Here is a 25,687-nt window from a genome sequence, read left to right on the forward strand (position 1 = left end):
ATTCCATGCCATTTCTGACCTCGCGTTCTTCACCACCACCACGCGGGCTTTGCCAAACCCGAGGTGACGCGTGGCAGCTGAGACTCAGACACCTGCTGCCAGCTGAGAGTCCCCAGGGCCACCCTCACTGAGACCGGCTCTCCACAAATGCAAGTCCCCACGGACGCCCGTCGGTTCGGCAATTCACTAGAGAGACTCACAGAGCTCAGAGAAGCCCCTACTTGTGGTGACAGTTTCCTTAGAGCAAAAGGAGGTAAGTCAGCGCCAGCCAGGAAAGAGCCTCAGGGGGCAGACCTGGGCTGGGGAGAGCTCCAAACGGGAAGCTCCCAGGTCCTTGGGGACGCAGTGCCCTGCCGCCCCTGACGTCTGGCAGTACCCACAGACCGGGGCTCAGCCAGGAAGGTCCCCAGGGTTTCAGGACCCGGAGATTACTGGGTTTTATTGCAGAGGCAGAATTGATCGACTCACCACCTGCATGATTGAATTCCACCCCCACCCCCCACACACACACTGGCCCCCAGATGTGGAGCTTATAGCTTGTGGCTCAAAGCCCAATGCTCTAATCACATCTCTGGTCTTTCTGGCTGCGCCAGCCTGCGTCCCCAGCCACCTCATTACTGCAAAACATCTCGGGCCTCTGTGAGTCACTTCGCTGGCACAGATTCCCAGGTGTGGTCCAAGGGGCCCACCAGGAAAGCACAGACACTCCTGTCCCTGGGGAAATTCCTAAGGTTTGGAGTCACCTCCCAGGAGCAAAGGATGCAGGCCAGCCAGATTCCTTCCTGCAATCAGCTCTGACACCCCTGCGGGTGGCTAGGACTCCGGGGCAGGTGCTCACATTTAAACCCTGGCACCAGATCAGTACTGAACCAAAGAGCAAAATCGCAAGCCCGTAATCGTAGGCATGATGCCATTTCGCCTACCTGCTTTGTGTGAGTGACTTTATTTTTTTTTCCAATCTCATAATTAATATCTGCATCGAATTCTGTTGAAGACCACCTGTTTTGCCAGAGCTACGTCATTGGGCACCCCGAAATTCAGCAGCTTCTCCCGGCTCGTCCCCTCGGTGAGGGAGGTGGGGACCACTGTCCATTCGGCTTCCTGGGAACCCACGTGCAATCAAAGGCCCCTGTGGGGTCAGAGAGTGGGAGGGAAGGAAGCGGGGACTTTAAAGTCCCTCACTGTTCCCCTCTCTCCTGGCTAGGAGAGTCGGGGCCTTCTTGCCTTCCCTAAGACTCAGACCTGCCACAGGGACGACGATTTCAGCGACCTTGATGATGACATCACCCCTCAGACCTCAGACATCGCTGGGTGCACCGGCCGTATTTCCTGTCTACTGCCAACCTCCTGTACGGTCTTGGAAGGAGAGGAGACAGAGGGCGGCGGTCCTCTTAAAGAACCGGCACCATTCCCATCCATGTTCTCCGGCAGAGTGAGACCCACGGGTTTGCTGCACGCGCGCAGTGGGAACCAGGGGCTGATGGCGCCCTCTTTGGAGCCGGCCCTCCCCGAGCTGTGTAGCTCAGAGACCATCCCATGGGGAGTACACGCCCCGGCTCATTCAGCCCATCCCCGCTCCTCCATGTCCTGATGAGCGAGATTGCGCATGATGCTTTTGAGACCCTTCGGGGCATGTCTTCAGGACGAGTTCCCACTGGAGGCACAGCGCCCTGGGCCCACTGCCCAGGACCATCCCAATGAAGCGCTGCGAACTCTGTGGTTTTAAGCCACAGACATGGACCCTCCCGCAGGGCTGGCAGCTGGGATTCCAGAGTCAGGGTGCTGGCAGGACCACGCTCTCCAGGGAGGTGCTCAGGGAGTGCCCCCCTTACCTCTTCCACGTCTGGGTGCTGCCGGCGCCCTTGGCTCATGGGCGTATCACCCCGGCTCTGCCTCAGCCACCACTTGGCCTTCGCTCCCGGTGTCTGTCCTCTTCTTATAAGGTCTTTCAATGTGGAGCCCTCCCGAAGTCGCTGTGACCTCATCTCACTGATTCTGTCTGCAAAGACCCATTTCCACACCAGGTCACGTTCGCAGGGTCCGAGTGGACCTGACTTTGGGGGGACACTCTTCGACCAAGGACTGTGAGTGTATCCGTAGTTTGGTGGTATTGCGCTGTGTTCCTGGCCATGGCGGTTGGGGGGGGTGGTGGTTCCCTGTTGCTCCCCCATCCCTAGCAATACCTGGGGGCACCTGTTTTCCACCCCCCAGCCACACAGTGTGCCCTTGGCTTTTGCCTTTTTTCCCGCCTGATGTGTGGGAAACGCTATCTTCCTGTTCTGCTTTTCATTACAGAAAAAGTCGAGCATTTTTTCTTATGAGTTGATCTGTGAAATTTATAGGGGGTCTGTTCGTATCTTTCCCCATTTTTCTAAAGGGCTTTGGTATTTTCCCGCAGTTGTTTCGATGGAACTCATCCGGGACGTCCCCGCGACCCTTGCCCATTGCTCAGTTTTGTGTGATGCCCTTTTCCTGCATGTCAGAAAGACTCGTGGCTCTCCCTCACTTTTCTCATCCTCAGGGCCCGCCTGGCTGTTCTGTCCGTGGAGTGTTTGAAGCATGTGGCAGCTTGGCGTCCGCGGTTTCCTGGCTCCGCTCCCTTCTTCAGTCCCCTCTGGACCCTCTCTTTCCTATTTCTTGGCTTTCTCCTGTCCGAAAAATTGTCACTCCGCCCTCAGCAGTTTCTCCTGGGCGCAGGGCCCCACCCTGGAAGAAAGCTGGGTCGGCCCATCGTGAGAGTCAGCAGGGTCTCAGCAGCTCTGGCTCGTCCCCGCTGCCCCGGGGACAACGGCCACCCCACGAAGCCCATGCCAGCAGTGCCCTCCCCGCTGCACCGCCCAAATCACCCGTCTGTGCTGATAGAGAAAACCGTGGCTACCGTGGGCCTTTCCTCTTCTCGGGCCGGCTAGATGCTGTTACTTCCTCTTCCTCTGCTTGTTCTTGCACAAACCCCAAAACACGCAGGTCTCCTGCCGCCCCCGGTTTGTTCGATCTCCTTGTGGTTTGGAGTTCTTGCGAATCCCTTGGGACCCAGCTTTGTTGTAAAGTGTCGGTAGGTTTCAGTGTCCCTGACCAGCTGCTCGGGCCACTCTTCCAGGGGGTGCTGAGAGAACCCGAACAACGCGACCACCGGCAATGCGGCTGTCTCCCCCCGGCTCCCCTCAGTCTCTGAGACCTCTCGGGTTGTGACTGAGAGCGGCCCCATGATCCTGGTCTGTATTAAAATATTGGCCTCCACATTGTGTTTTTAAATGTTGCGTGTGGTATTTGGGGGATGCGTAGGGATCTTTTCAATATCTATGTGTTCGCTCACTCTACCCACCTTGTTTTACCCACCTTGTCTTTTACGGCATGTGGATTTCGAGTCATAAGGAAAAGCTTTTCCCCACAGAGGGATGCGCAGATGCCGCCTTCCTGAACCTGTGCGACTTCCCCTTTCACACTTACACTTCTAGCTCACGTGTAGCTGACTGCTCTGTGGGGGCGGAGCACAGCCACCTAATCGTGCCAGCGGCATTTGTTAGAAAGCCAATCACATTCCCGCACTGGAAATGTCCCCTGAATCAGTAATAGTTCCCATACACAGTGCCTGATGTTGATTGAATAACTGGGAAAAAAAAGTGGATATTTTAACAACATTTGGCTTTTTTACACAATCTCGTTTCCAAGAAGGACCGCTGCCACTTCCAGGGAAGGTTGGATCCTATACGATTACTCCGGACGGCTCGGACAGGAGAGCTCAACGACAGGCTGTCCTGCGCATATTCTCCCGCTTCCCATGTACTCTTCTCTTACTCGCTGGTACGTTCTCCTTCGTGTGGTACAAAAATGTGAACTGTTAAACATCGGACACTGGCTCCTATATCAAACACTCCGTGGGGTATGAGAGTTATTTGTCGAACGGCAGCCTCGCGTATCAGGGGATGGGGTGTGACTAAGCAGCCAGATTCTGCGACGTCCTGAAACCGATTCCACTGCCTCTCGTACTCAGACTGAAGCAGACGCTACCGAACTCTCTCGCTCGGGGACTATGCTACTCCTCTTGCATCCTGAGTGTGTTTCCCTGGCGGCCAGACATTCACTGATCATTTGTTTTTAAGAAGAAAGGAAAGGGCAGTGCCCCAGGTTTCCATTTGAAAAAGCAATTTGGAGGAGGAGGAATTAAGGGCCCCAAGCTGGAAAACGCGATGAAATAAGCCAGGATCTAACTGCTCACACCAAGGCCCTTGGGCTCCCACGCCGTGGGGAAGTTCAAGGTCATGCACGGTGCCGCAGCGCCCCCTGGTGGGAAGGTCTGAGATCGCACCGGAAGGGCTCCAGCCTCATCTCGCCTCACCTGTGCTGGACTTGGGAGAGGAGAAAACTGGAAATCGCTTCCTCAGGACTAAGTTACCTCCAGAAAACTTAAGTATAATGTTTGCTTATCAAAGGTTTAAAAAGATGTGTCTTAAAACCCTGTGTGAATAAGGGACGTCCCAACCTAGCATCCATCTGCCTGTTTTCGTACCGTTAAGGGTCATCGCCACGTCTTAGCGCAGACACTGGACTAAGACTAGCGGCGTTCAATCCGCAGAGCTGCCTCCCGGGGCAACCTGGATGTCACCTCGGTTTTCCAGGTGCAGCAGGGGACTCAGAGAGGCCGTGATGGGCTCACCCGAGGCCACAGGGTCAGGGCTCTAAGGGTTCAGCCAACAATGGTGTAAGAACACGAGAGGTGTCCGCTTCGGCTCCTCCAAAATGGACAATGCATTCTGATTTGGTTTCCCAAATCTCCACATTTCTCTCCCCGCTGAAGGCTGTCTTCCAGTTCAGCCACTCCTGCGCGCCATCACTTTCTAGGGAACGACAAACTACCCCTTGGGGAGAATCTGCACTCTGGTGCTGCTTCCGAGGAAGCGGGGTAGGGGCCATGGGAGAGTCAGCGGGCAGAAGGCCACCCCCCGCGGTGGTTCCCCCAGCCCAGCGGGCACAGCGCCGCCCCAGGTCGCTCTGGGGATTGAGTGGCAGGCTGTGGCAAGACACCGCGCGCTCAGAAGTCCAAACCCCCGGCTCCTTGCCAAGTGTGCGGCTGCCGCGACGCGCCGGGTCAGGCCTGGGGGCACCGGGAAGGGCTCCGGCACGAAGTCTGCGGGGACGGGGGCGCCCTGAGCAAGCAGAGCGCAGGAGAGAAGGCACCAGCGGGAGGACTGCGGAAGGAGGAATGGCGATCCAGAGCCGGCCTCTGGAAGCGCTCAGGCGGGTCGCCTGCAGGCCAGCAGCGCACCAGCGCGCGGCAGCTGCCGGCAAAGGGAGGCAGCGCCGGGCAGCAGCCATTGTTCCAGCACGGACGCGTCCGAGAGGCTCACCGGGCTCGCGACTGCCACCCTCCCTCCCGAGGGCTGGCTGAAGTTCTTGGTTGGGAGGGCTCTGAGACCATGTGGGTCCCGTGGGGAAGAAGTCTGATTGATTGGTGATGTGTGCTGCTGTCAGAGGCCCGATGCGGAGGAGACCGCCTCAGGCAGGGGGAGAAGATGCAACAGGCCTAGACAGAGTGTGGGGTCCCAACCCAAGGGGGGTGACCCGGGCTCTGGGTGTCCGACAGGCCTGCGAGAGTGAAGAGAGCGTTAAGTAACGGGCACAAATGCGAGGACGTGTGGCAGGACAGAAGTCAGATGTCGCAGGCTGACACTGGCTGCCACTCAGCAGGGCACCAGGAGGAGAGGGACTTCTGGGTGGTGGTCAACGTACCCGTCCTCTCTGTGGCTCTCTGAAGACAGGTTGTAGCCGTGCCCCTGTATGAGGGTGGGGAGCACACAGTGAGCCGAGTCCCCCTCGGAGGGGACAGGACAGCAGCATCCAGACACCCCTTTATCTTGAACAGGGTCTTCTTTACTAAATCACTCCTGAAGCTGAGACACCAGAGCACCCTGCTGCCAAGAGTTGCAGAAGCAAAAGGCAAAGAAGCAAGGACTGATAGACAAGGAAAAGAAAGCTGGGCCAGGGAGCCCTGGCTGGTGTAGCTCCGTGGTTTGAGCACCAGCCTGCAAACCAGAGGGTCACCGCTTTGATTCCCAGTCAGGGCACATGCCTGGGTTTCGGGCCAAGTGTAGGAGGGGCGCATGAGGCAACTACACATTGATCTTTCCCTCTCTTGCTCTCTCCCTCAAAAAGCATAACGGCCCTCTCTGTGTCCCTCTCAGCTTGTCAGCCAAGGGACGCATCTTTACTGAGGAGTGGGACGGGGGGGTGGGGGGTGTATGATGCCATTTCGTCCCCCTTCCCGCCCTCCTTTGTAACCCCACGGCTTCTTCCACGCTCTCACTTCCCACAGCTCTCTCTATGCCTCCAAACTTCCCCAGACGGGTATCTGCCCTTCACTCCAGGCGCTTTCAGAACTCTTGCAAAATGTTCATTTATTATTCACCTGTGAACACAAGCACAGTCAAAAGGGGGGGAAAGAAAGAGACATGTCCTATTTTTTTAAGTTTGGATCATTGAAGTCATTTAAGATTTAGGGCAAAGAAATCATCATTAAAATAATTTTACAATACTGTATTTTAAAAAGTTTTAAAGAAAGTATTTTTGTTCACCCATAATCTAACTCCCTTTACTATACAATAGCTTTCAGTTCTATGTTCCTTCCAACATTTATCCCCAAATCTAGACTTGGACATAGTCGTAACTAAGAGATACATACTACTCCGTGTTTTACTGTCCAATATTACTGTCCGTGTTTTTTCTGAACATTATTTCCGGAAGGCTACTTTTCACAGACTTTATGTTCATGGATTTAATGGCTTCACGACGTCCCCTTGACTGGCAGTGACACGGGGCGCCTCTCTCCGCTCAGACACTTAGGCCAGTTATGGGGCTTCTGCAGCTGCGTAGACATCGCATGCGCTCTTGAGCTCTGGGTAACTCCCTCGCCTGCAAGGACTTTCTCAGGATAACCTCCCAGGTACAACTCCACACTGGCGGCTCAGACTGTGTCGTGGCTCGGTGTACTTTCCAACGTCGCAACCTCACCTGCCTCGCCACCTACGGGGTGACTTTGCCAAAGCTCCATTTGAGACCTGCCAGTCCAAGACACAAACAAATGCCCTTCCCAGTCGCCGGCTCAGTGGTGTGTGGTACCTGAGACCTACCTCCCGTCCTCTCCCCGGATCCTGGCTCATCCACCGTTCAGCCCGCTCCCCTGTCTGCTGAGAGTTTGCTGCCTGGGAAATTAACAACGCGTCCCTTCCCCTCCCTGCCTGGTCTTCCCACCCGTGACAGGGGCAGCTGCCCGTGCTCTGGGGTTATTCCCCACCCCGAGCTGGGAGCCCGGGTCCTTGCCACGGAGGCGGGCTGACCCAGGGCTGGCCTGTCCCTGCAGCTCTGACCCAGACCAGCTTGCCCAGAGACCTCATCCATGCCCGGCCCTTTGTGGCCCATCCGCTGCCCCACGTCTGCTGCCTCCTGCCAATCACTGCCTGTCTCCATGGACTTGCCTACTGTGGGTATTTCATATCAATGGAATCCTACACCATCTCGTCCTTTGCGACTGGTTTATTTCACTCAGCAATGTTTTTGGGATCCAGCCATGTTGCAGCATGTGTATTTCATTTGTTTTCATTGCCAAATTGCCCAACAATATTCCACGGCACGGACAGGCCGTATTTTATTGTCTGTCTGTCAGTTGCTAGCCACTGGGGTGAGTTTCATGGTGGGGCTGCGATAGATAATGCTGCTGTGGACATCTGTGTGCAAGATTTTGTTTTTTAACATATTTTCACTTCTCTTGGATACAGTCCCAAGTGTAGAATTTCTGAGTCATATGACACCTCTCTGTTTAAACTTGGAGGAGCTGCCAGACTGTTCTCTACGGCAGCCGCACCCCCACCCCGTGACTGCCCCCCCCAACCCCCGCAGTGCGTGAGGGCTCCGACCCTCCAGGTCCTCGTGGGCACCGGCCGCCGCTCTGTGCACCCTTCCATGTGTTCATCGGCCACATGTTCTTCTTTGGAAAAATAACGAAGTCCTTTGCCCATTTTTAAATTGGGTTATTTGTCTTTCTGTTTTTGAGTTGTAAGCCTCATGTATTTACTCTCAATCCAAGTCTTCTGTCCAGGACATGATTTGCAAAATTTTCTCCTATTCTGGGGTGGTCTTCTTGCCGTCTCGCTGGCATCCTTTGAAGCACAGAAGTTTCTCATTTTACGATGTCCAACGTATTGACTTTTTCTTGTTGTTGCTGCGCCTCTGGTATCATATGTGAGAAACCAGAGCCTAATGCCAGGTCGTGACGAGGTACCCTATGCTTTCTTCTCAGGGTTTTTTAGTTTTAGCTCTTACCTGGAGGGTACGATGCAGTTTGAGTTCATTACGTTATGTGGCCGGAGAGGGGGGCCCAACTTCCTCCTTTTGCATATGGATAATACCATCTGTTAAAGAGACCGTTCTTTCCGCCTGGGGTGGTGCTGGCATTTTACTAAAGAATTATTTGACTGTAAGTGCAAGGGATTTTTTCTGGACTCCCGACATACTCCACTGATCTCTGTGTCTATTCTTACCACCACTGAGCCACACAGCCGCCCTCTCTGGCTTCTGCGCTGTGTAGTTAAGTTTTGACCCAGATGGAAAGCAGGAGTTTCACCAGTCTTTCTTCTCAAGACCGTTCTGTCTGTTCTGTGTCTCTGAATTTTCATAGGAATTTCATGATTTAACTGCAGAGAAGCCAGCTGTGATTCTGATAGGAATTGCACTAAACCAGAATGTGAGTAGTGCTGCCATCACAATGTAAAACCTTCCAATTCATGAACAAGGAATGTATCTCTATTTATGTGGGCCACCTTTAACTTCTTTGAACAATTGTTTCCTGGTTTTTCACACTATACAATTTGCAAATTATTTGTTAAATTTTTTATTTTATTGTTTTGGTGCTATTGTGACGTTGTTTTCTTAATTTCAGTCTATTCATCATTACTGTATATGAATATAATTGATTGTGTCTATTGATCCTCTATCCTGAAAGCTTGCTTAACCCATTCCTTCGTTCTGATAGTTTTTAGGGGGTTTCTTAGGAGCCAAGTGAAATTGCAGGTCTCTGAACTGGCCACACCCCGATTCCCAGCCTCCCCCATGGAGGTTCGCCTCCAACAAGAGCTCAGAGGGCAGGAGCAGCAGGCACAGGCGGCTAGGCCGGTAGCACGAGTGTGAGACCTGCGTCTGCCAGCCTCAGGCGCCCACACCTCCCTTCCGCACGCCGTCCCGCCACTGTTCCAGCACAGTGGGGACCACAGGCTCCTGCCCCCACACTTGGCTTCTCCCCGCAGCAGAGCCTCCTCGGGCAGCCTCTTCTCTCCTGCCCTGCTTCTGTAACACCTTGGTCTTCTGAGTGCACCTCCTGAAACGACCGCCTTGCCACCACTCCACCTTGATGGGGCCCCCTTCTTCCCCCGTCTACTGGTGGCTTTGTGGGGGCGAAGATGGGTGCAGCGCCGCTCGGTAGCAGCTCAACACTGACACCAGCCTGCACGTCCCTGGGACTCCATCAGCACCCCCGCCACGTGGAGTTCTCCGAATCCAGGCCACGGTCTCACCTGAGGCCTGACTGCTGCTCCCTGCGACCCCACCGCAAACACCCTCTTCCCTTCTCTCCCAAGACTCTCCTCTCCCCCCCACCCCCCGTTAGCTCTGCCCTCCAACCCCAGAGTTCCGGGATCTGTTAAGGACAGTGGGTCCTCTCAGACATCCCCACACACTCAGCCTAATCTGTGCTTGTTTCTCCAAAGCTGCCCGTGGGTTTCTGTTTGGCCCAGGACCCTCTAACCAGCAGTCTTCACCTCTCAGCAGCCCCAGTCCCCACTAAAGCTCGACAGCGATCATTTTTCTTTTTAAATGATCCCACCTCTGGGCAACGGAGCTCGCTGGATCCTCCTTCACCCCACCTGGGCCGGGGGCCATCAATGCACGTTGAAAACTCCAAGTCCTGCCCCTCAGATGGATGCCAGAGGGTCTTAGAGTCACTTGCCTCCCGTCTTCGTCTTTGTGTGATTGACGAAACTCTGTCGCATTATTGTCAGGGGCTATTGTAGTGATTTTTTAAATTTTTATATTCCACCCAAAGAATGGCTAGCTACAGTGATTTCCACATGGAAACTGTTCCTGGAGCAAAACCTTTAAATTATCGGCCAGACTTTTACCACCCATTTCTATGCAGTACGATGGTGGTTTTAAGCACAAATATAAGAGCATTTCACTCACGTGCGAAACCACAGACATCACATGATTTCTATTAAACACCTAATACGTGCACACACGTCCTGCTCGAATCACAACAAAAGGTGGGGGCACGGTGCCCCGCTGCGTGTGCAGTTGAGTGACAGTTGAGTGACAGCCCTGAGGCCCATCGTCCCTTGGAACCTGACCTTGCTTCAAACGTGTGACAAAGACAATGGCATCCTGAAAACGCTACCAACCAAGGGACCCTGTCGTACTCTGTCTTTCTCAGGCTACTCCTGTGCAGCGTGCTGAACTGTCCCTTTGGTTGAACTAACAACGATGACCCCGCAGGGGAGGGACGGCTCCTTTCCTTCCAGTCCTCCCTTGCTCATCAGAAAGCCTAAGGAGCAAAGCGCTGGTATGGCAGGTGCGTGAAATGAAGCGCATAAAAACAGTTTTGTGCAGCATTTTTATGGTTCTGATAAGAACAAAACACATACACGTATTAGGTATTTAATACAAATGGTGTGATTTCTGCGATCGCACATGGGAGTTAAAATGCACCTGTATTTGTGTTTAAAACCGGCATTGTACAATATAAACATGGGTGGTAAAATTCCGGCTATAATTTAAATTTTTAACTTTCCTTTTTTTAGAGTATTGTAAATAGCAAATTAAAAACACTATGAAAAGTTGGGAGACACTGAAAATAAAAGAGAAATCTGTTACGTTTAATGGCACCTCCCCGACCCTCCGCTTCCGAGCCAGGGGTCTTGCATTTTCAACTGGCGCTGCGCCCACCAAGCACATAGGCAACTTCAGCAGAGAACGAATCTAAGCCTCTCCTGGCGGTCGGGTGGGGGCGCCCGAGCCGGTGTGGGAACAGGTGACACGCAGTCTGACGTCGGCCAGCGGCGAGGACTGCACACGAAACTGCGGGGGCCAGGAGCGAGCCGGAGAGGGGTGCGAGTTAGACCTGGCGTGTAGGGTGCGCGAAGGCAAGCACGTTGGATTTTAGCGCTTTGAGCAGACGGGTAACACGATCTGACGGACGTGGCCGCTGCGGCAGGGTGGGGAGCTGCCTCCGCGAGGCAGTCGCGCAGGTCGGGGGGCGCGGGCGGCTGCCCTCGGAAGGGGTCCCCCACGTGGACTGGAGGATCAGGCTTGGGGACAGAACCAAAGCTCCGTTTTGAACCTTTAAATTGGCCCCAAAGAGAGACATCGAAGAGCCCTCAAACATGCCCTAAAGCCCTTTCTTCAAGGGTTCGTACGCGCGCACCTTGTGCTGCAACTTCCCCTGAGGCCCGGGCAGTCCTCCAGAGCATCGAGAGCGCCGGCCAGAGCGGCGCAGCCCCCCTCCACCTGCCCTCCCAGCCAGCCCCGGCGACGTCCTATCACGCACCGGAAACGACTTTGCGCCTGTGCAGGGGCACACGCGGCGGCGGTGGCTGCGGCTCACGTCATCACGGGCGCGACGCCCCGAGGGACAGTCTGGGGTCTGACTACCGGGAAGGTGCGGCGGTGGGACCGGCTGGGAAGATGCCCGTGGCCGTGATGGCAGAAGGTGCCTTTAGTTTCAAAAAGTTGCTGGATCAGTGCGAGAACCAGGAGCTCGAGGTAACCGTTCGCGTAGAGCTAAGAGAAACCTCGGGGTCTCTGCCGGCCGGGGCGGCGCCTGTCTCCAGGGTAACGGGGCCTGGGGCCTCGGGGCGGGGCTGGGGGCGGGCGCCTCGAGTCTGGCGCCGCGGGCTGGTCTGGAGGCTGAGGATCTGGCTGGATCCCCCCCGATTAGCTGGGAGCTTTTTGTCTTTTGTCTTCAGTGAGTGATTCTTATAGAGTCCTGTACATCTTGCTCTTTAAGCGCCCCCTGTGCTGCCCGTGTTAGACTAAGCCCCTTTCCCCGTCGTGGGGGAGGTGGGGGGCGTGTGGATTTTGTTAAAGACGCGTGCGCGCACGCCCACAGAAGATGTAGTAGCCACTGGAACCTTTTATTAGCGCATAAGAACATATGTTAGCGCGGGAGCTTACCCATTTGTCTCCATTGAGAAGTGACAGTCACATCATGCGGCTATCAGAGTTGAGGTTTTTCCTTAGAAAGGCACCTAAAAAGTATATACAAAAATGAGTTTTTAAACAGCAGCTTACTAATAGGCACTTAATAGATGTTTTTGAATGAATTACAGTTGAATGAGGTTATAAATGCCTGTATCTCGACTGTGATTTTTGTTTCTGTCTATCATTCATCGTTTACTCAACTTGTTTGACGTACCAGGCAGAGTCATAGCGGTTTAGGAACCTGTTGGAAACACTTGTTTCTTATCATGGTGAGACTATTTACATAAGGATTTGAGACCTGGGGGGGGGTCCCATTTAAATATTCCTGATGTGTAAAGTTCCTGAGGCCCAGAGGGAGATAAGTCCCTGCCAGTGACAGATCTAGACTTAATATTCTGTGTTTCAGCGTGAGAACATGAGGTTTTTCTCTTTCATGTTGGCCTTCTAGGCTCCGGGAGGAATTGCTACACCCCCCGTGTACGGGCAGCTTCTAGCCCTGTATCTGCTCCACAACGACATGTAAGTACGTTTCCCCTGCAGCTAAGAGCAGCAGCTGCTTTGAGGTCACACAGGGGGTCTGCACTGGGGCATCGTCCCTGCAGTGCAGGCACAGGGCGCTGTGTCTCTTATTGTGGTACTTTCTGCATCAGCGTCAAATGGTGAGCCATAAATTATGATTAGGCTGAGGTATTTTAAAATGCACGTGTTTTACATAAACCTTCTGAAAAACACTCCAGTTTGTTATGAGAAACTACAATATTACTTTCAAATTCCTTTCATCTTTTTTTTTTTTTACTTTGAACAATTTTGCATTTGCTAACTCATCCAAAAGAGCAGCAAATCATGAATAGTCTTTCCAGCCTGAAACAAGTGATATTTTGTTTGTTTCTGGTTTTCGATTTGTCTGTTTTTTATGTGGGGTTTCAGATGGCTGAAGTGCATTCCTCTAAATAAAATTCTGTCTTGTAAATAGATAACAGTACCTTATGAGAAGTGACTGTTACGTAACAAAACAACCTAAAACATTAACTTTGTTTGGGTGGTGGGGTTACAGACATTTTCCCCTATTTAACTAGTTTTAACCATGGGGTTCTATGTTATTAAATGAACGTGATCAGAAAACACACACACAGAGAATAGCGTACTTGAAATAAAATTGTTCAGTTCAAGCTGTCGTTCCGGGAAAGCACACCCTCTCCAACCATCGCACTACAGCTCCGCGAGCCTCTGAGAGAAGCGCTGCGGGAGCGAGTGCGGCAGCCGCGTGAGGGGTGCGCGGCCGCTCTCCGGTAGTCACGGCCCACTGGGTTGCATCACGCACTTTACTCACAACTTGGCCCGGGTTCTGGCTGCTTCTGCAGATAAAGTTGGAGCTCAGACTATTTGAACAACCTGGAGGAAACCCCATAAGTTACTGTGTTTTATTTTAAATCTGTAATCTTTATTGTATTTTTCCCATTACTATTTGGTCCCCTCATACCCACTCCCCACAAATTCCTTTAATTTTGTTGACCCTTTCGTCTTCCTGTAAACCCTTCACATGACCCTCATTTACGTCACCTCGTGTGTCCTCAGTGGAAGACACTGAAAGGGAGGATTGGGAAAGCTAAGGGAATTTATTACCAGCAGGTATGAGATTTTTTTGAAGTTTTTTGTTAATTATTCCTAATTCATGTTCAAAGCTCAAAGCATAACTGGGCAAAGGAATAAGAGGGTCTCATAGTTCTATGACCCACCGATGAGCACTGTTAAATGTTGTTTTAAATTCTCCTAATTTTTTTTCATCTTTTAAAAACCTAAGCCAAGATTTTTATTACATGCATGTCCATATAAATTATGTTTCATTCATCACAGTCTCCCCACCCTGTGTCTGTTGTAGTTCAGGCCGTGGTGGCTGTGTGCCCACTGCTGGGGTTGGGGGCGGGGTGCGTGTCTGTTTACAGACGAGCAGGTCGCCGGGCTGCTCTGCTGGGTGTGTGTGTGCCGTGTGCCGTGTGCCGTTGGCTGCCTCGGTGGAAGATCTGGGTCATCAATAAAAACTATGCGAACGGCAGAATGTTACTTCGGTTCAGCTGTTTCGTGTCTTTTACCCTGGATGTCTGCTCTTACTTTCCCTGGGCTAATTCCTGTATTCTGAAGTATGCTTCTGCATGTTTGTATTGGGATCTAGAATTTTAACATTTGCTGACATAATTTTTTTCTTTGTTTTCTCTGGGGGATGCAAATTAGGAATAATGCACGGTATCTGTGGAAAAGAATACCGCCGGCTATCAAATCGGTGAGTACCCTTTCTGTTCACTGCTTCAATACAAGAGCGACAGTCATCGAAATGGCCGCCTCCTAGTTTGTTTTCTTTCCCACGTGGTCATGGCAACTGTTGTTAAACTGGTTTTGAAGTGCAAAACGGGTCTTCACGCTCCTCTAAGCAGCAGCTTTGGTTTCCCTGGGCTGCTCTAGATGCTCAGCTCCCTCCAATCAGGCTTCTCGAGACGTTTCACGAAGGTCGCCTAACCTGCGGAACGCCTGTGCCGCTCTCCAGAAAGGCTCGGTGCTTGTCGTTTCTCAGCCGGTGTCTGTGGTTCGCTAGCACCGGGCGTGTCTCGAACCCAGTGATGTGTAGAAGAATATTCTAAAATTGGTGGCTGCTCACAGCATTGAGATGCTTTTTTGCTAATTAAGATTTTAGGTTTCTTATTGTGTGGGGGAGATTAGATGAAATAACCTCTTAAAAGTTTTTTCTGAGGGGGAACGAAGTAAATTTTTACTTTCAGCTGTTTCACTGTGTCTAGCACAATCGTGAAGTGAGACGTGTAAGCGTTTACAGAGTATCACCGAGAAGTCGCTGAAACTGTCTCGCCGGCACTGACGCAGCAGCGGGCCCCATTGGCAGCGTTCCACTCTCCCCGGGTAGAGCTTCTGCAGCGCCGTGCGGGGCTCTTGCCGCGCACAGCGTGGGCCCTGCTGGCGGGGCCTGGGCTTCGGGGAGGCGGCCGAGGTCGCCATCTGCGTTGTTAGCCGCTTTGCTGTTACTTTTGTCCTAGAGAAATACATTTGTATGTGTATATCGGTAATACAGGATCTGTGTGTTACATATATGTAGTCGTGAAATACAAAGATGTCTTTTAAACACAACGCGTAAGAGAATTCTCAGACTTAAGTCTGTACTATTTTTGCACTGCATTCCTGTGCCTTAATTTGCTGTTACAGTAAATATTTTTATTGAACGTGAATAGACGTTATTGTTCACAGTGTTTAAAAACCCTTTTGATAGTACTGAGCTGAAAAGTTGTCACACCTCTGAAAAGAAACGCCAGATTATGTTTTCAGATGCAGGTGTTAGAATCTGCACAGTGAATATCCTCAAAGGCAATAACAATATCGGTTGCAGGCAAACTCCGAACTTGGGGCGATTTGGTCAGTAGGACAGAGGATCTGGCAGAGGGATTTCCCCGGAATCTACACGACCATCAGCGCCCACCAGTGGTCCGAGACGGTCCAGCCCATCATGGAAGCGCTCAGAGGTAGTGTTGCTTTGTGGCTAAGAGCCACACCAGCAGGTGTTTCCTGCTAGGTGACCGGGCAGGTCTCAAAACCCTGCCCCTTCATTTCCTGTTGCTGCTGCTGTCACCGATGGCTCGGGGCCTCGTGGTCTTGTTTAAATCTGAGTTGGAATGGCTCTGGTCAGGGTCTTTTGCTAGTGAAGTAAAATCTTCACTGAGTGTAATACTCATAAGCTCAAGGTAGGTGTCCAGGTTTTTTTAAACCCGTTTTTGAGAGTAGAGACTGTGCTTTGAACTTTGTCAACCTCAGCCTGTGGTCAGTGTTGTCTACAGCTGCCGGATTTTATCCGAGTCGGTCCTGTTGCAGATGCTGAAAGGTCGCACGCCTGGCGCAGTGTAGCAAAGGCTCATGCCTGCCTCCGCCTCCCCATCCGCCCACCCCACACCCGCCTCCAGTCGTCCTGGGCCACTCTCTTGTCAGAGCACCTCCTTTCAGGCCATCGCCCCATTTTCCTGTTGTCGCCTGCCTGTAGTGGGCACTTGCCCTCCCTGCCTGCCCTCCTGCTCGGGGGAGCCAGCGCACGGGAGCTGCTGACTAGGTGCTCGTCCCCGGTGAGGGCCGGCAGCTCCGTGGGGCAGCAGAGGCGAAGTTTGCTTTCGCGGTGTGGTGATTCCTTCAGGGTGGTATGACTAAGTGGTGCAAGTCGCCAGGCGGCAAGCACAGGTGGTGACCGGAAGGAAAGGCAGGAGGGCAGGTGGGCAGCAGGAGGAGTGTGGGGCGGACAGGGCAGCGTGGGGGCGCTGTGGCACATGGGGTAGGGGCAGCCTTACCTCCCCATCTGCAGTCGTGGGCTTTCGTGGGCCTGGTTCCATCTCGTGACAGCAGCCCGAGGGCAGGCCAGGTGCCTTTGCCCGCGTTGGCTGGCTTGAGGGCAGGACATGGGCTCCGGTGTCCTGGCTCCTTCCTCAGCAGCAGCAGTGGGTGTGGGTGCTGCAGGGAGTGTGTGAACGGACCTGGGAACAGCACAGGGCAGAGAGGAGGGCGTGACAGGAGACGCAGCAGCGTGAGCCACAGCTGGGAGGGGAAGGGGGGGAGCTCGCCTGAGAGCCAGGGGTGCCAGAGGGGTCGGTGTCCTTGTCGGGCAGCGTCCAGGGAATGCAGAGGACGCTCTGTGTGTCACGGGCTCTTCCACGCGTGTCCACCTGCCCATCACCCGGGAAGTACAGCCCGGTGCACTTCCCAGCACGTCCACAGCCAGGTGGAGGAGCCCTGGGCCGGGGCCGGGCACCCTGCATTTACTGCCCGGCTCAGCCCTCCATTGTGTGAGGTGGGGAGTGGAGCCTGCGGAGACGCCACATACCTTGTCTTGGGACGGGGTTGGGGGGGGTGGTGTTTAATCTAGAATTGAATGGCTGCTGGGAGGGATGTCGGCTCTTCTGTTTGGTTCCGATGACTAGGGCTTGACCTTGGGGTTTGACCCTGAGTGAAGTGGGAGCACAGCAGGCTGGAGAGCCTGGGGCAGTGCTCTGGCCCCGGGGGACCCGTGGGTGGCCCTCTGGAGAGGGGACAGCGGATGCTGTAGCGGGTGTTTTCTGCTCCGCCCACTCAGAGTTTGTCAGTGGAGCCGAAGAGCCCTGTAAAGACCTGCCTCGCAGCCACGTAAGCTTACGTGAGTGTGGTATCCTCAGGCTCTCGGTCTGTGTGCACTGACTTTTCTCCCCGTAACGTTCGCTGTCGTCTGAGAAAGACTTCTTGTCCAAGAGGAGACGTGAGCAGTGCATTTGCTTCCCTGCAGTACTCGGGCACCTCGCCCCTGCTAGGACGGAACGCTCTGGGTTGGTCTAGTCTTACGTGTAAAACTCAGGACAGCCGTGTCACTTAATTGCGCGTTCTGAAAACGGCAGCTCTTGGGTCACTGCCAACCCTCCCCTCCCACCACAGAGGCAACGAGGCGGCGCGCCTTCACCCTGGTCTCTCAGGCTTACACCTCGATTGTCGCCGACGACTTCGCCGCTTTCGTCGGGCTCCCTGTGGAAGAGGCTGTGAAAGGTAGCGTGGGCCTACTTGTTACTCCAGGAGCATGGGAAGCGGAGGGTTCTGTTGTGCGTGCTCTTTAGGAAGGGGCCATGAAGCGCCCTGCGCAGCACCCAGCAGGGCCTGGGTGGCGGGAAGGCAGGGCCGCGTGTGAGCGCCCGCACGGCCACTCCCAGGAACACGGCCATTGCCGCCCAGTTAGTGAAGGAGAACAGCTGACCCCCTTCCTCTCGCTTAGAAATCCCTTTCCCTCCCACTCGGTACAGGTGCCCTCACCCCAGGATCCCTTTCCAGTCCCCCTCTTCCCTCGCCACTCCTTGCTTAGTCCCTGGACGCTGGAGCTCGCCACCCCTACCCGCCACCGCCCCCCCACACCCCTGCACCGGCCCACTGGTCCCCACATGTGCTTCTGCACTTCCGCCTCTGTGGGCCGGAGAGAGGGCTGGAGAGCGGGCCAGCGCTGCAGCGCCCGGTGGCCTTGTTTTACAGCGATTGGCGTCTCTGTTCTCCAGCCACGCGGGGCTCCATCCAGCACCGCGTCTTGTCCTCACGTTCCCAGGGCCCAGCGTGGTTCTGGACACACAGGAGGCAGGTTACGAAAGTTCTCAGAGCGACTCATGCTGGAACGCCCTCCTGCAGACATCTGTTCACCTGACGCTCCTCTCGGAGCCGGTCGTGCCTTGTTATCTGATGAGTACTGTGCCCCAGAGTCTGTGCCGGGGGGCCGCCCCGTGCCGGCCGTGCGACCTGCCACATGTCGCTGGGATTCCCTGAGTTTCACCTCCCACCTCCGTTAGGTGGTGGCTGTACCTCCCAGTTCAGGGGGCCATCAGGCCGTGGCCTGAACGACCGGCCTGTGGAAGTGCCTGGCACGTGGCCCCTGGTCAGCCTTCTGGCCAGCGAGCTGCTGCCGTCGTTCCATCGCTTCGTTGTTACTCTGCTGGGGGTGCCGCCAGCCTCAGGGAGGGGCACGGAGCTTCGACATGCGTCAGACGTGTTGCAGAATGGCGTCCACGTGAGAACGCTGTCCGTAGCCTGTCGTGCTGGGAGAGCTCCCTGTGGCGGGTCACACCACACGGGCAGGTCTCCCGTACAGGCACTGCCTGTGACAGCAGATGAGACGTGGGGCTGCCCGTTCCTTCATCCTCCTGTCACTGCCCGTTTGCAGGTGTGCTGGAGCAGGGTTGGCAGGCCGACTCCACCACGAGGATGGTGATGCCCAAAAAGCCAGGTAGGTGGAGCTGTTCGCGAGCTCGTGTGGCCGCTCTGGTGCCGCAGCCGTGCAGCTGGAGTAACTCGGTACAGAGTTCTGCTCTCATCACGTAACGGGGGGTGACCGCCCTGTGAACACAGACTGACAGACACTCGGGGTAGCAGGGCTCTTAAAGGTGACCCAGCTTCACCTTAGCGGCTAAAAATTCATTTTTTACATTAAAAAAACCATGTCACGTGTGTGCTTTATAATCCCTACTCCAAGTTAATTTCTCCTGAATGTTAATGCGCCCCCCCTCCATTTACGCAGCCGTTTCTAGCTGTGCTCGCCCCCTGTGCCCGTGTTTAGCTCCGGGTGCACCCTCCCCTCCAGCGCTGCCCACACGCAGGCTCCTCCAAACAGGGCGCTCTGTGACTGGAACCGGCAGAGTCAGGGCCTGGTCTTCCTCTGCAGGCTCTGTGCCTGCTGGGCTGGCCGAGTGGTCTCAGTCAGTGCTCCCAGGCCCGCGGCCTGCATCTGACCGGCCAGACTACGTGCTGCAGGCTGCTCTCCCAACTGCTGGCCAGGGGCCCTTTGCTGCCAGGCCAGTGGAGCGGGCTCCACACCGGCGTTCGGAAGCCCTCCTGACACACTCAGCCTGTCCCCACTCGGGTCCTGCCGCGGCACGCTGTGGTCTCCGCTACGCAGTGCTGCGCAGGCCTCAGGGCTTGGCCCCGGAGGGTCCTGCTGCCTGGGGAGCCCCAGCCCCGGCCCAGCGAGGTGCAGAGGGAAGCCTAGCCAGATAGGGCGCGGCTATTCTCTGTTGAGAAATGAGTGGCTGTCCGTGCGTGATGCGCTAACACACGCTGTCGGTGACAAGTCCTTTGTAGTGACGTCTATAAACTGGACTTTGAATTTTGCTTCTTCAGTTGCAGGGGCCCTGGACGTTCCCTTCAACAGGTTTATCCCTTTATCAGGTACGTCGCTTCCTGCTCTCGTTTCACATGGGCTCTGTCCTTGACCTTTCTGTAGTCTGTGTTTTTCTTGTGCTAACCCTGCAAAGAGATTGAATTCCTTACTTGGTACCTGCGATAATCCCCGAGTTACGTTACAAGAGTGCACTGTGGGCTCCCCTCCGCAGCTCCCCTTGAGCACCCGCACCTGGGGCCCGGCTTCCCAGGCACCTGTCCCAGAGACTCCCCTAGATAGAGCACAGAGCAGTGCCTGCCACCCGGTGAGCGCTCGGTGACTCACCCACAGAGTGGAAGGCCAGGTGGTGGGGGCTCTCCCAGGAAGAGCTGTGTTCTCTCAAAGGGACATTGCACCAGTAACAGCAAACCAGACGTGGCTTTACTCCAGGTTTGGGGAAACTGCTCGTAAGAGTTCAAGACATCTTGTCTTGTTTTTCAAAAGTGTACAAAATAGGGGCACATCGGGGCGTTTCCTTACCGTTAGGTTAAGTACTGGGTGCTGGGTGGCGGAACCAACGCCGTGTTACACTGGTCATGACTTTGTGACTCTTGCGCGCACAGAGCCCGCCCCCGTCCCACCAATCCCCAACGAGCAGCAGCTGGCCCGGCTCACCGATTATGTGGCTTTCCTCGAGAACTGACGTCCATTCGGTTCAAGCCGCCTGCAGCGTCCTGGATCCCGACAGACCTGGAGACATAGGCTTCGCGTGTTCAATTCATTGGCTGGATTCAGCACCTCCGCCTTCTGTACTGAGGCATGTGATGAAATACATACGTAATAGAAAGCACATTATGCATGTTTTGTCCTTAAACATCATGCTGGATAGTTGCTGAGGCGGTTCTCCTTTGGGGACATGTGACAGTTGGGGTGGAGCCGTCGGGACGATGCGGTCAGTTTGTATTTCCCGGGGACGCCGACATGCAGCTCCCTGCTCGTGTGCAGTGCTAGGCTCTGTCTGTCCCGCCCGCACCCGGCTCACCGCCACCTGCCTCGGGCTCGTAGCTGCAGGGACCCACCTGGGGTTCGAAGAGGACTGTCCCCGGGGGCAGTGTCTGAGTCCGAGTGGGCGATCCTGCCGCACCCTCTTTGGAGAACGTGCCCTCCCTCCTCCTCACCTCCCACGGGTGGCTGAGACAGGGCGCTGAAGTGCAGGTGCGGAGCAGAAGCTGTTCCGGATGTTTTATTGTTCAGCCCTGTCCAGGGTATTTTCAGTTCAGCCTGTCATCAGCCTGTGGTGAGCGGGAGTGCTGACCGTAGACCCTTCGCTGGGAGAGAGAGCGAGTGTGCGCCCGTTGCTGGCGGCGCAGGGCTGACGGTGAGCACGGGACGACGTAAGGCGGTCGTGAGAGGAACTGGTTGCAGCGCTTCCTCGCGGGGGCGGGGAGTGCCCGTGGGGAGTGCTCTGCGCTGGGGAGACGCTGTTAGGTGACCCGCTCTGTACGGCTGTCCCGCGGCCTATTGGCCGCCCCCGCTCACCCCTGCTTCGAGTCCTGCCTTCGGGAAAGTGCTGAACAGGTCTCTGAGTATTTGAAGTTGTTCATTGTACCTTCAGGTTAAAACACCGCTGAGTTCATTTATTTTGCACTTGTTCAATAAATATTTAATTGAATTCTTCAACTCTTTCATGTAAGGCAGTTTCCAGAAGTTTTACTGTCCTGGTTTTTCTGTTGACGTCCTAGTTTGTTGTTGTGTCTCCTAAAGTAGAAGTTTCTTAACCAAACAGAAGCCCCCTGTGCAGTGGTGACCACGTGGTCCATGTCTTCACTCACGGGAAGCGATCTGTTTGCGGAGTTTTTGCTTTCCGCCGAAGGTTCTAAGAACAGGCCTGGTCCCCGAGTTTCTGCAGGTTCAACCACAACTGTGGAGGGGCAGACGTGCCGGCTCCCCAGAACCAAGGCCTCGTCCCCGGGGGGCTGTCCGGGGTCCACAGGGCTGTTGAAGAGCATCCGGCAAGGGAGCAGCCCCTATCCTCTCAGTCCTGGTAAATGACCTCCCACACGTGTCACCACGGCGGTGTCTGCAGGGGCTTGGCGTGAGAAGGGAGGGTGGGGCGGCCTGGCCGCTGCCGTCTGGCAGAATTTCATTTGCAGCTTCCACAGGCAAACGCGGGTGAAGGTGACGAAAGACCAGTTCGGACTTAGGACAGAGAGGAGCTTTTCAGCCGGACCGACCGACGCTGCCCCACAGAAATAGAAGGCGGCATGTACGGAACCCTCAGTTCTGGAGTAGCCATGACAGAAACATGAAAAAGGAAAATGAGAAGTTAATTATAGTATTTTATTCAGCTCTGTCCAGGGTATTTTCAGTTCAGCCTGTCATCAGTACCAAAAATATGAGCGAGGAATTTTGCGTTTCTCATACTTAATCTCAGAAATCCCATGCGGACCTCGCTGGAGCACAGCTGAGTGTGAACCAGCCACTTGTGACCAGGCCGTGTCAGCCAGCTGGGGTCTGGGGCGGCTCAGACCGCCAGAGGCCAGCAGCCAGTGCAGCCACTCCCCGGGAATGCTCAGCCGCCGTCACCCGCTGCATTAGGGGCACTTTACTGCCCCTCGCCCTCACCCCCACCCCATCTCCACTTTCCACAGCAAAAGCGGGAGAACAAAACTCAAGCCCACAGAGCCCATTCCCTCCGCCTCCCTCCGCCCACAGTAACTCCGGCAGGAAGGCCCCAGGGAGGCAAGCAGCTACCTGGGGGTCTCCCAGCTTCAGCATGTTGGGGGTTTTGGAAAACGAGCTGCGACTGAACTGCACTGAAAAGCAGGGCAACAGGCATCTGTGAACTCCGGCCGGGCAGCTCACAAGTGGGAGCGAGTGCACCCCGGTTAGCGAGCGCTGGGCTTGCACTCGCTCTCACTGGGGGCCGCCGGTACCGCTGCAGGGGGGCTGGAGGTTGGCCGTTTTGACCAAGTCAACCACCTTGGGTAGTCTGAGTGTTTTCTTGAGTTAAGCAGAGTGATCACCTTCCTCTGATGTTGCTTCTGTGAGGGAAGGAAGCCTTCAAAATGCGGTGGGAAAGACAGCTAACAACAAGCTAAAACCAGGGTGGACATCTTGATTTAAATGGTTGATGGCGCTCCCTGGGGACAGTTGAGACCGTGGGAGCCAAGATTTCTTCAGACGTCTTTTCGAGGACCAAGGGACCTGGGCGCTCACATCGTGCGTGCCCCCTGAGCAGGGCACGTGCTCCTGCCTGTGCACCACGATTTTCTCCTGGGCGGGGCTGGAAGGAAGAGTTTCATTCCAAGAGGAAAGGAACCAGGCGGGGCTGCGGCTGCGCGTCACCTGATGGTGAGCAGGCGGAAGCCAGGACTGATTTAATAGCCTCGTGATCCTTGGCCAGCGCCCCGCCTCTGCCAAGAGCATCTCAGGACAGCCAGCTGAATGCCCTGCGCATGACAAGCCACACAGCCACCAACACCCATCCGCAGGGATCCTGTGGCCCCAAACAACTTGATTGAAAAGGACGAGTGGGTTCGTGAGTCTGGAGGGGAGTGACGTCAAAGGAGAACGGTCCAGAAGTCCCGACTCCACCTGGCAGCTGTAAGCCTGCTGGTTGCCTCCCCATAGTCTCCATTTCTGGCTGACACCACACAGCAGTCCAGCGCTTCTGCATGACACAGTGTGGGTGGCGATGCGGGAATGTGCTCTTGGCCCTTCAGTTTTGCCAGAGGCACTTAACTGTGGGTCGATTTCAGAAGATTAGCGGCTGGCTTCAGCTTCCAACATCATCCTGCGTGATCTCGGCCAAGCGTTCGTTCCCACGCTGTGCCTGCCGTTCCTGTGACCACAGCTGCTGTCCTGTGCTGTCATCTGAGCACAGCAGCTGGGGGTCGGGCCCACCGTCCCTCCCTCACGGTCACAGAGGGCTCCGACAGGAGCAGCAAGCACGGGTTTGACGCTGGGCTTGGACACCCCGCAGTGAGTTGTGGAAAGCAGATGTCTCGGCCAGACGTCTGTGGGGTGCAGCCACACAGCACCGTCCCTGCCCCGCCCGGGTGTGGAGGGTCGCTTCTGTGTCCCCGTTCTGCAGTAGCAAGTCACTCTCACGCCGTCCCTGGGCAGCCTCCGTAAAGGCTGGAGGAGGGCCCTGGGTGACAGTGACTGAGTAGTCAGAACAGCCTTTTGGAACCCTGCTGCAGATGTGCAGACGGACACGACGCACACCAGCACCGAGTGGGCGCTTGTCCCTTTGACCCAGGAGTCCTTTTCCGCGTTTCTGTCAAGAAGTGATTTGGAGGCAGCTGAAGACTTGGGAACAAGAGTGTTCGTCGCCACGTGACTTGGGAACTAAAGGGCACTTAGGAACTAAAGGAAGGAACTAAAGGAACTAAAGGAAGCTGATACGTCAGTGAGCAGGGGCCTACCGATCGCGTTTTGCAAAGAAGACTCACTTTCGCTCCCGGGGCTGCGCTGACTGCCCTCATGCCCACCCAAGCAGGCAGTGTGACCGAGGTGACTGAGGTCCCCGCATGCTGTCCACACACCGGCCAGCCTTCCCCACCGAGACCGTGCGCCACTGGCCAGCCGTCCTCGCTTGGAAGGTGGCCGAGGTGCTGCTGCCATCACCCTGGCCTTCACAGGGCACTCTGGTCTACCCCATCTGCCCTGCCCCCGGTCCCCATGGCCCAGCAGGGACTGGCCTACACGTTTTAATGCAATTCCACTGGGAGCTCAAGGCCATGGGAGGAGAGTGGGGGGTCGCCTCACACTGAGGTCAGCGAGCTCTTCTGGACACCCTTCGTGTCTCAAGGCCTCAAGGGGCTCAGCTTTAAACCTGTCCTGGTCTGAGCATCTGGGGGTACTGTACCCAGCTCCTCACCAAGGGTCCTGAGGTCTGGGACCCGGCCCCAAGTGGAGCTGCCCTGCACCCTCAGAGGCAACTGGTAATCCAAGTGCGGGACACCCAACCCCACCCCCGCCCTCCCCGCGCACGGCAGGGGCGCCCAGGACCCCATGCCTGAAACGGCGCGTTGGAAACCTGGCTACCTCATGTGGTCGAGTCTCTTGCTCAAAGGGTACGTGTGTCTCACTTTAATACGTTGAGTGGAAAGATCGCCTTGGGGCGAACCCTCTGGTGCCGAGGGGGCCCACGGGCGGTGGCTGGGACCTGAAGGCCCCCCTCGGCTGCTCTGTCATCTGTCGCCCTGACGCGGAGGGCAGCCACCGCTCCCTCCTTCTGGGCGGGCTGCCTGCTGCAGGGGCCCAGCCTTCGCACCCTCGTCTGAGCCCCCACCCGGCCCCACAGGGGAAAGGGGCCAGCTGGAGGTGAGGACGTGGAAGTCAGGGTGCTGAGGGCATCTTTGTCTTGGGGGGGAGCCACACCCCCTCCCTGTCTCCAGGCCCCGCCGTTCAGAGAGTGTGACTAAAACCCACCTTTGTGTGGCCCACCCACATCCCAGCAGGCCGCCCCCACTGACCCCCACCCCCGCCACCCTTCCCCTCAGCGACGCCTCGCCTCCACGTGGGAGGGAGACCAGAGCTGCGACAGAACAGCGGCTGTCAGGGCCACCAGCATCATCAAGGCCGAGGTCCACCCCGGCCCCGCCTCTCTCCTGTCGGGGAACAAACGCTTTCCTGGGGAAGGGAGTCATTCAGTTGGCTTCAAAACATACCTAGGACCTGTGGCATTTCCAGTGCAGCCCGGAATGGAAAACAAGATACAAGGTTCCCTGGTATGGCCAGACCGAGGCGTAGACCAAATGACCGTGTCGTCCTCTGCCGTGTCTCGCTGGGCAGGAGTGGGGTGGG

General features: G+C 55.4%; 1 protein-coding gene across 4 annotated transcripts; it reads left to right on the forward strand.

Moving 5' to 3' along the window:
* The first annotated feature begins 11,051 nt into the window (after positions 1-11,051).
* COPS8 (COP9 signalosome subunit 8) lies at positions 11,052-21,545 on the forward strand. Of its 4 annotated transcripts, none has more exons than XM_024564085.3 (9): positions 11,052-11,145; positions 11,445-11,799; positions 12,686-12,756; positions 14,467-14,515; positions 15,626-15,758; positions 17,680-17,787; positions 18,941-19,003; positions 19,894-19,941; positions 20,497-21,545. In XM_024564085.3, exons 2-9 carry the CDS (start codon positions 11,722-11,724, stop codon positions 20,574-20,576), a joined length of 630 nt encoding a protein of 209 aa, XP_024419853.1. In that variant the 5' UTR covers positions 11,052-11,145; positions 11,445-11,721; the 3' UTR covers positions 20,577-21,545. The 4 variants fall into 4 exon arrangements, with proteins under 4 accessions (XP_024419853.1, XP_071076848.1, XP_045054342.1 ...); XM_071220747.1 differs by having other exon boundaries at positions 11,081-11,180; XM_045198407.2 differs by having other exon boundaries at positions 11,082-11,216.
* The last annotated feature ends 4,142 nt before the right edge of the window (positions 21,546-25,687 follow it).

Source organism: Desmodus rotundus, chromosome 2, assembly GCF_022682495.2.
Source record: "Desmodus rotundus isolate HL8 chromosome 2, HLdesRot8A.1, whole genome shotgun sequence".
In the NCBI taxonomy this organism is placed as follows: Eukaryota; Metazoa; Chordata; class Mammalia; order Chiroptera; family Phyllostomidae; genus Desmodus; species Desmodus rotundus.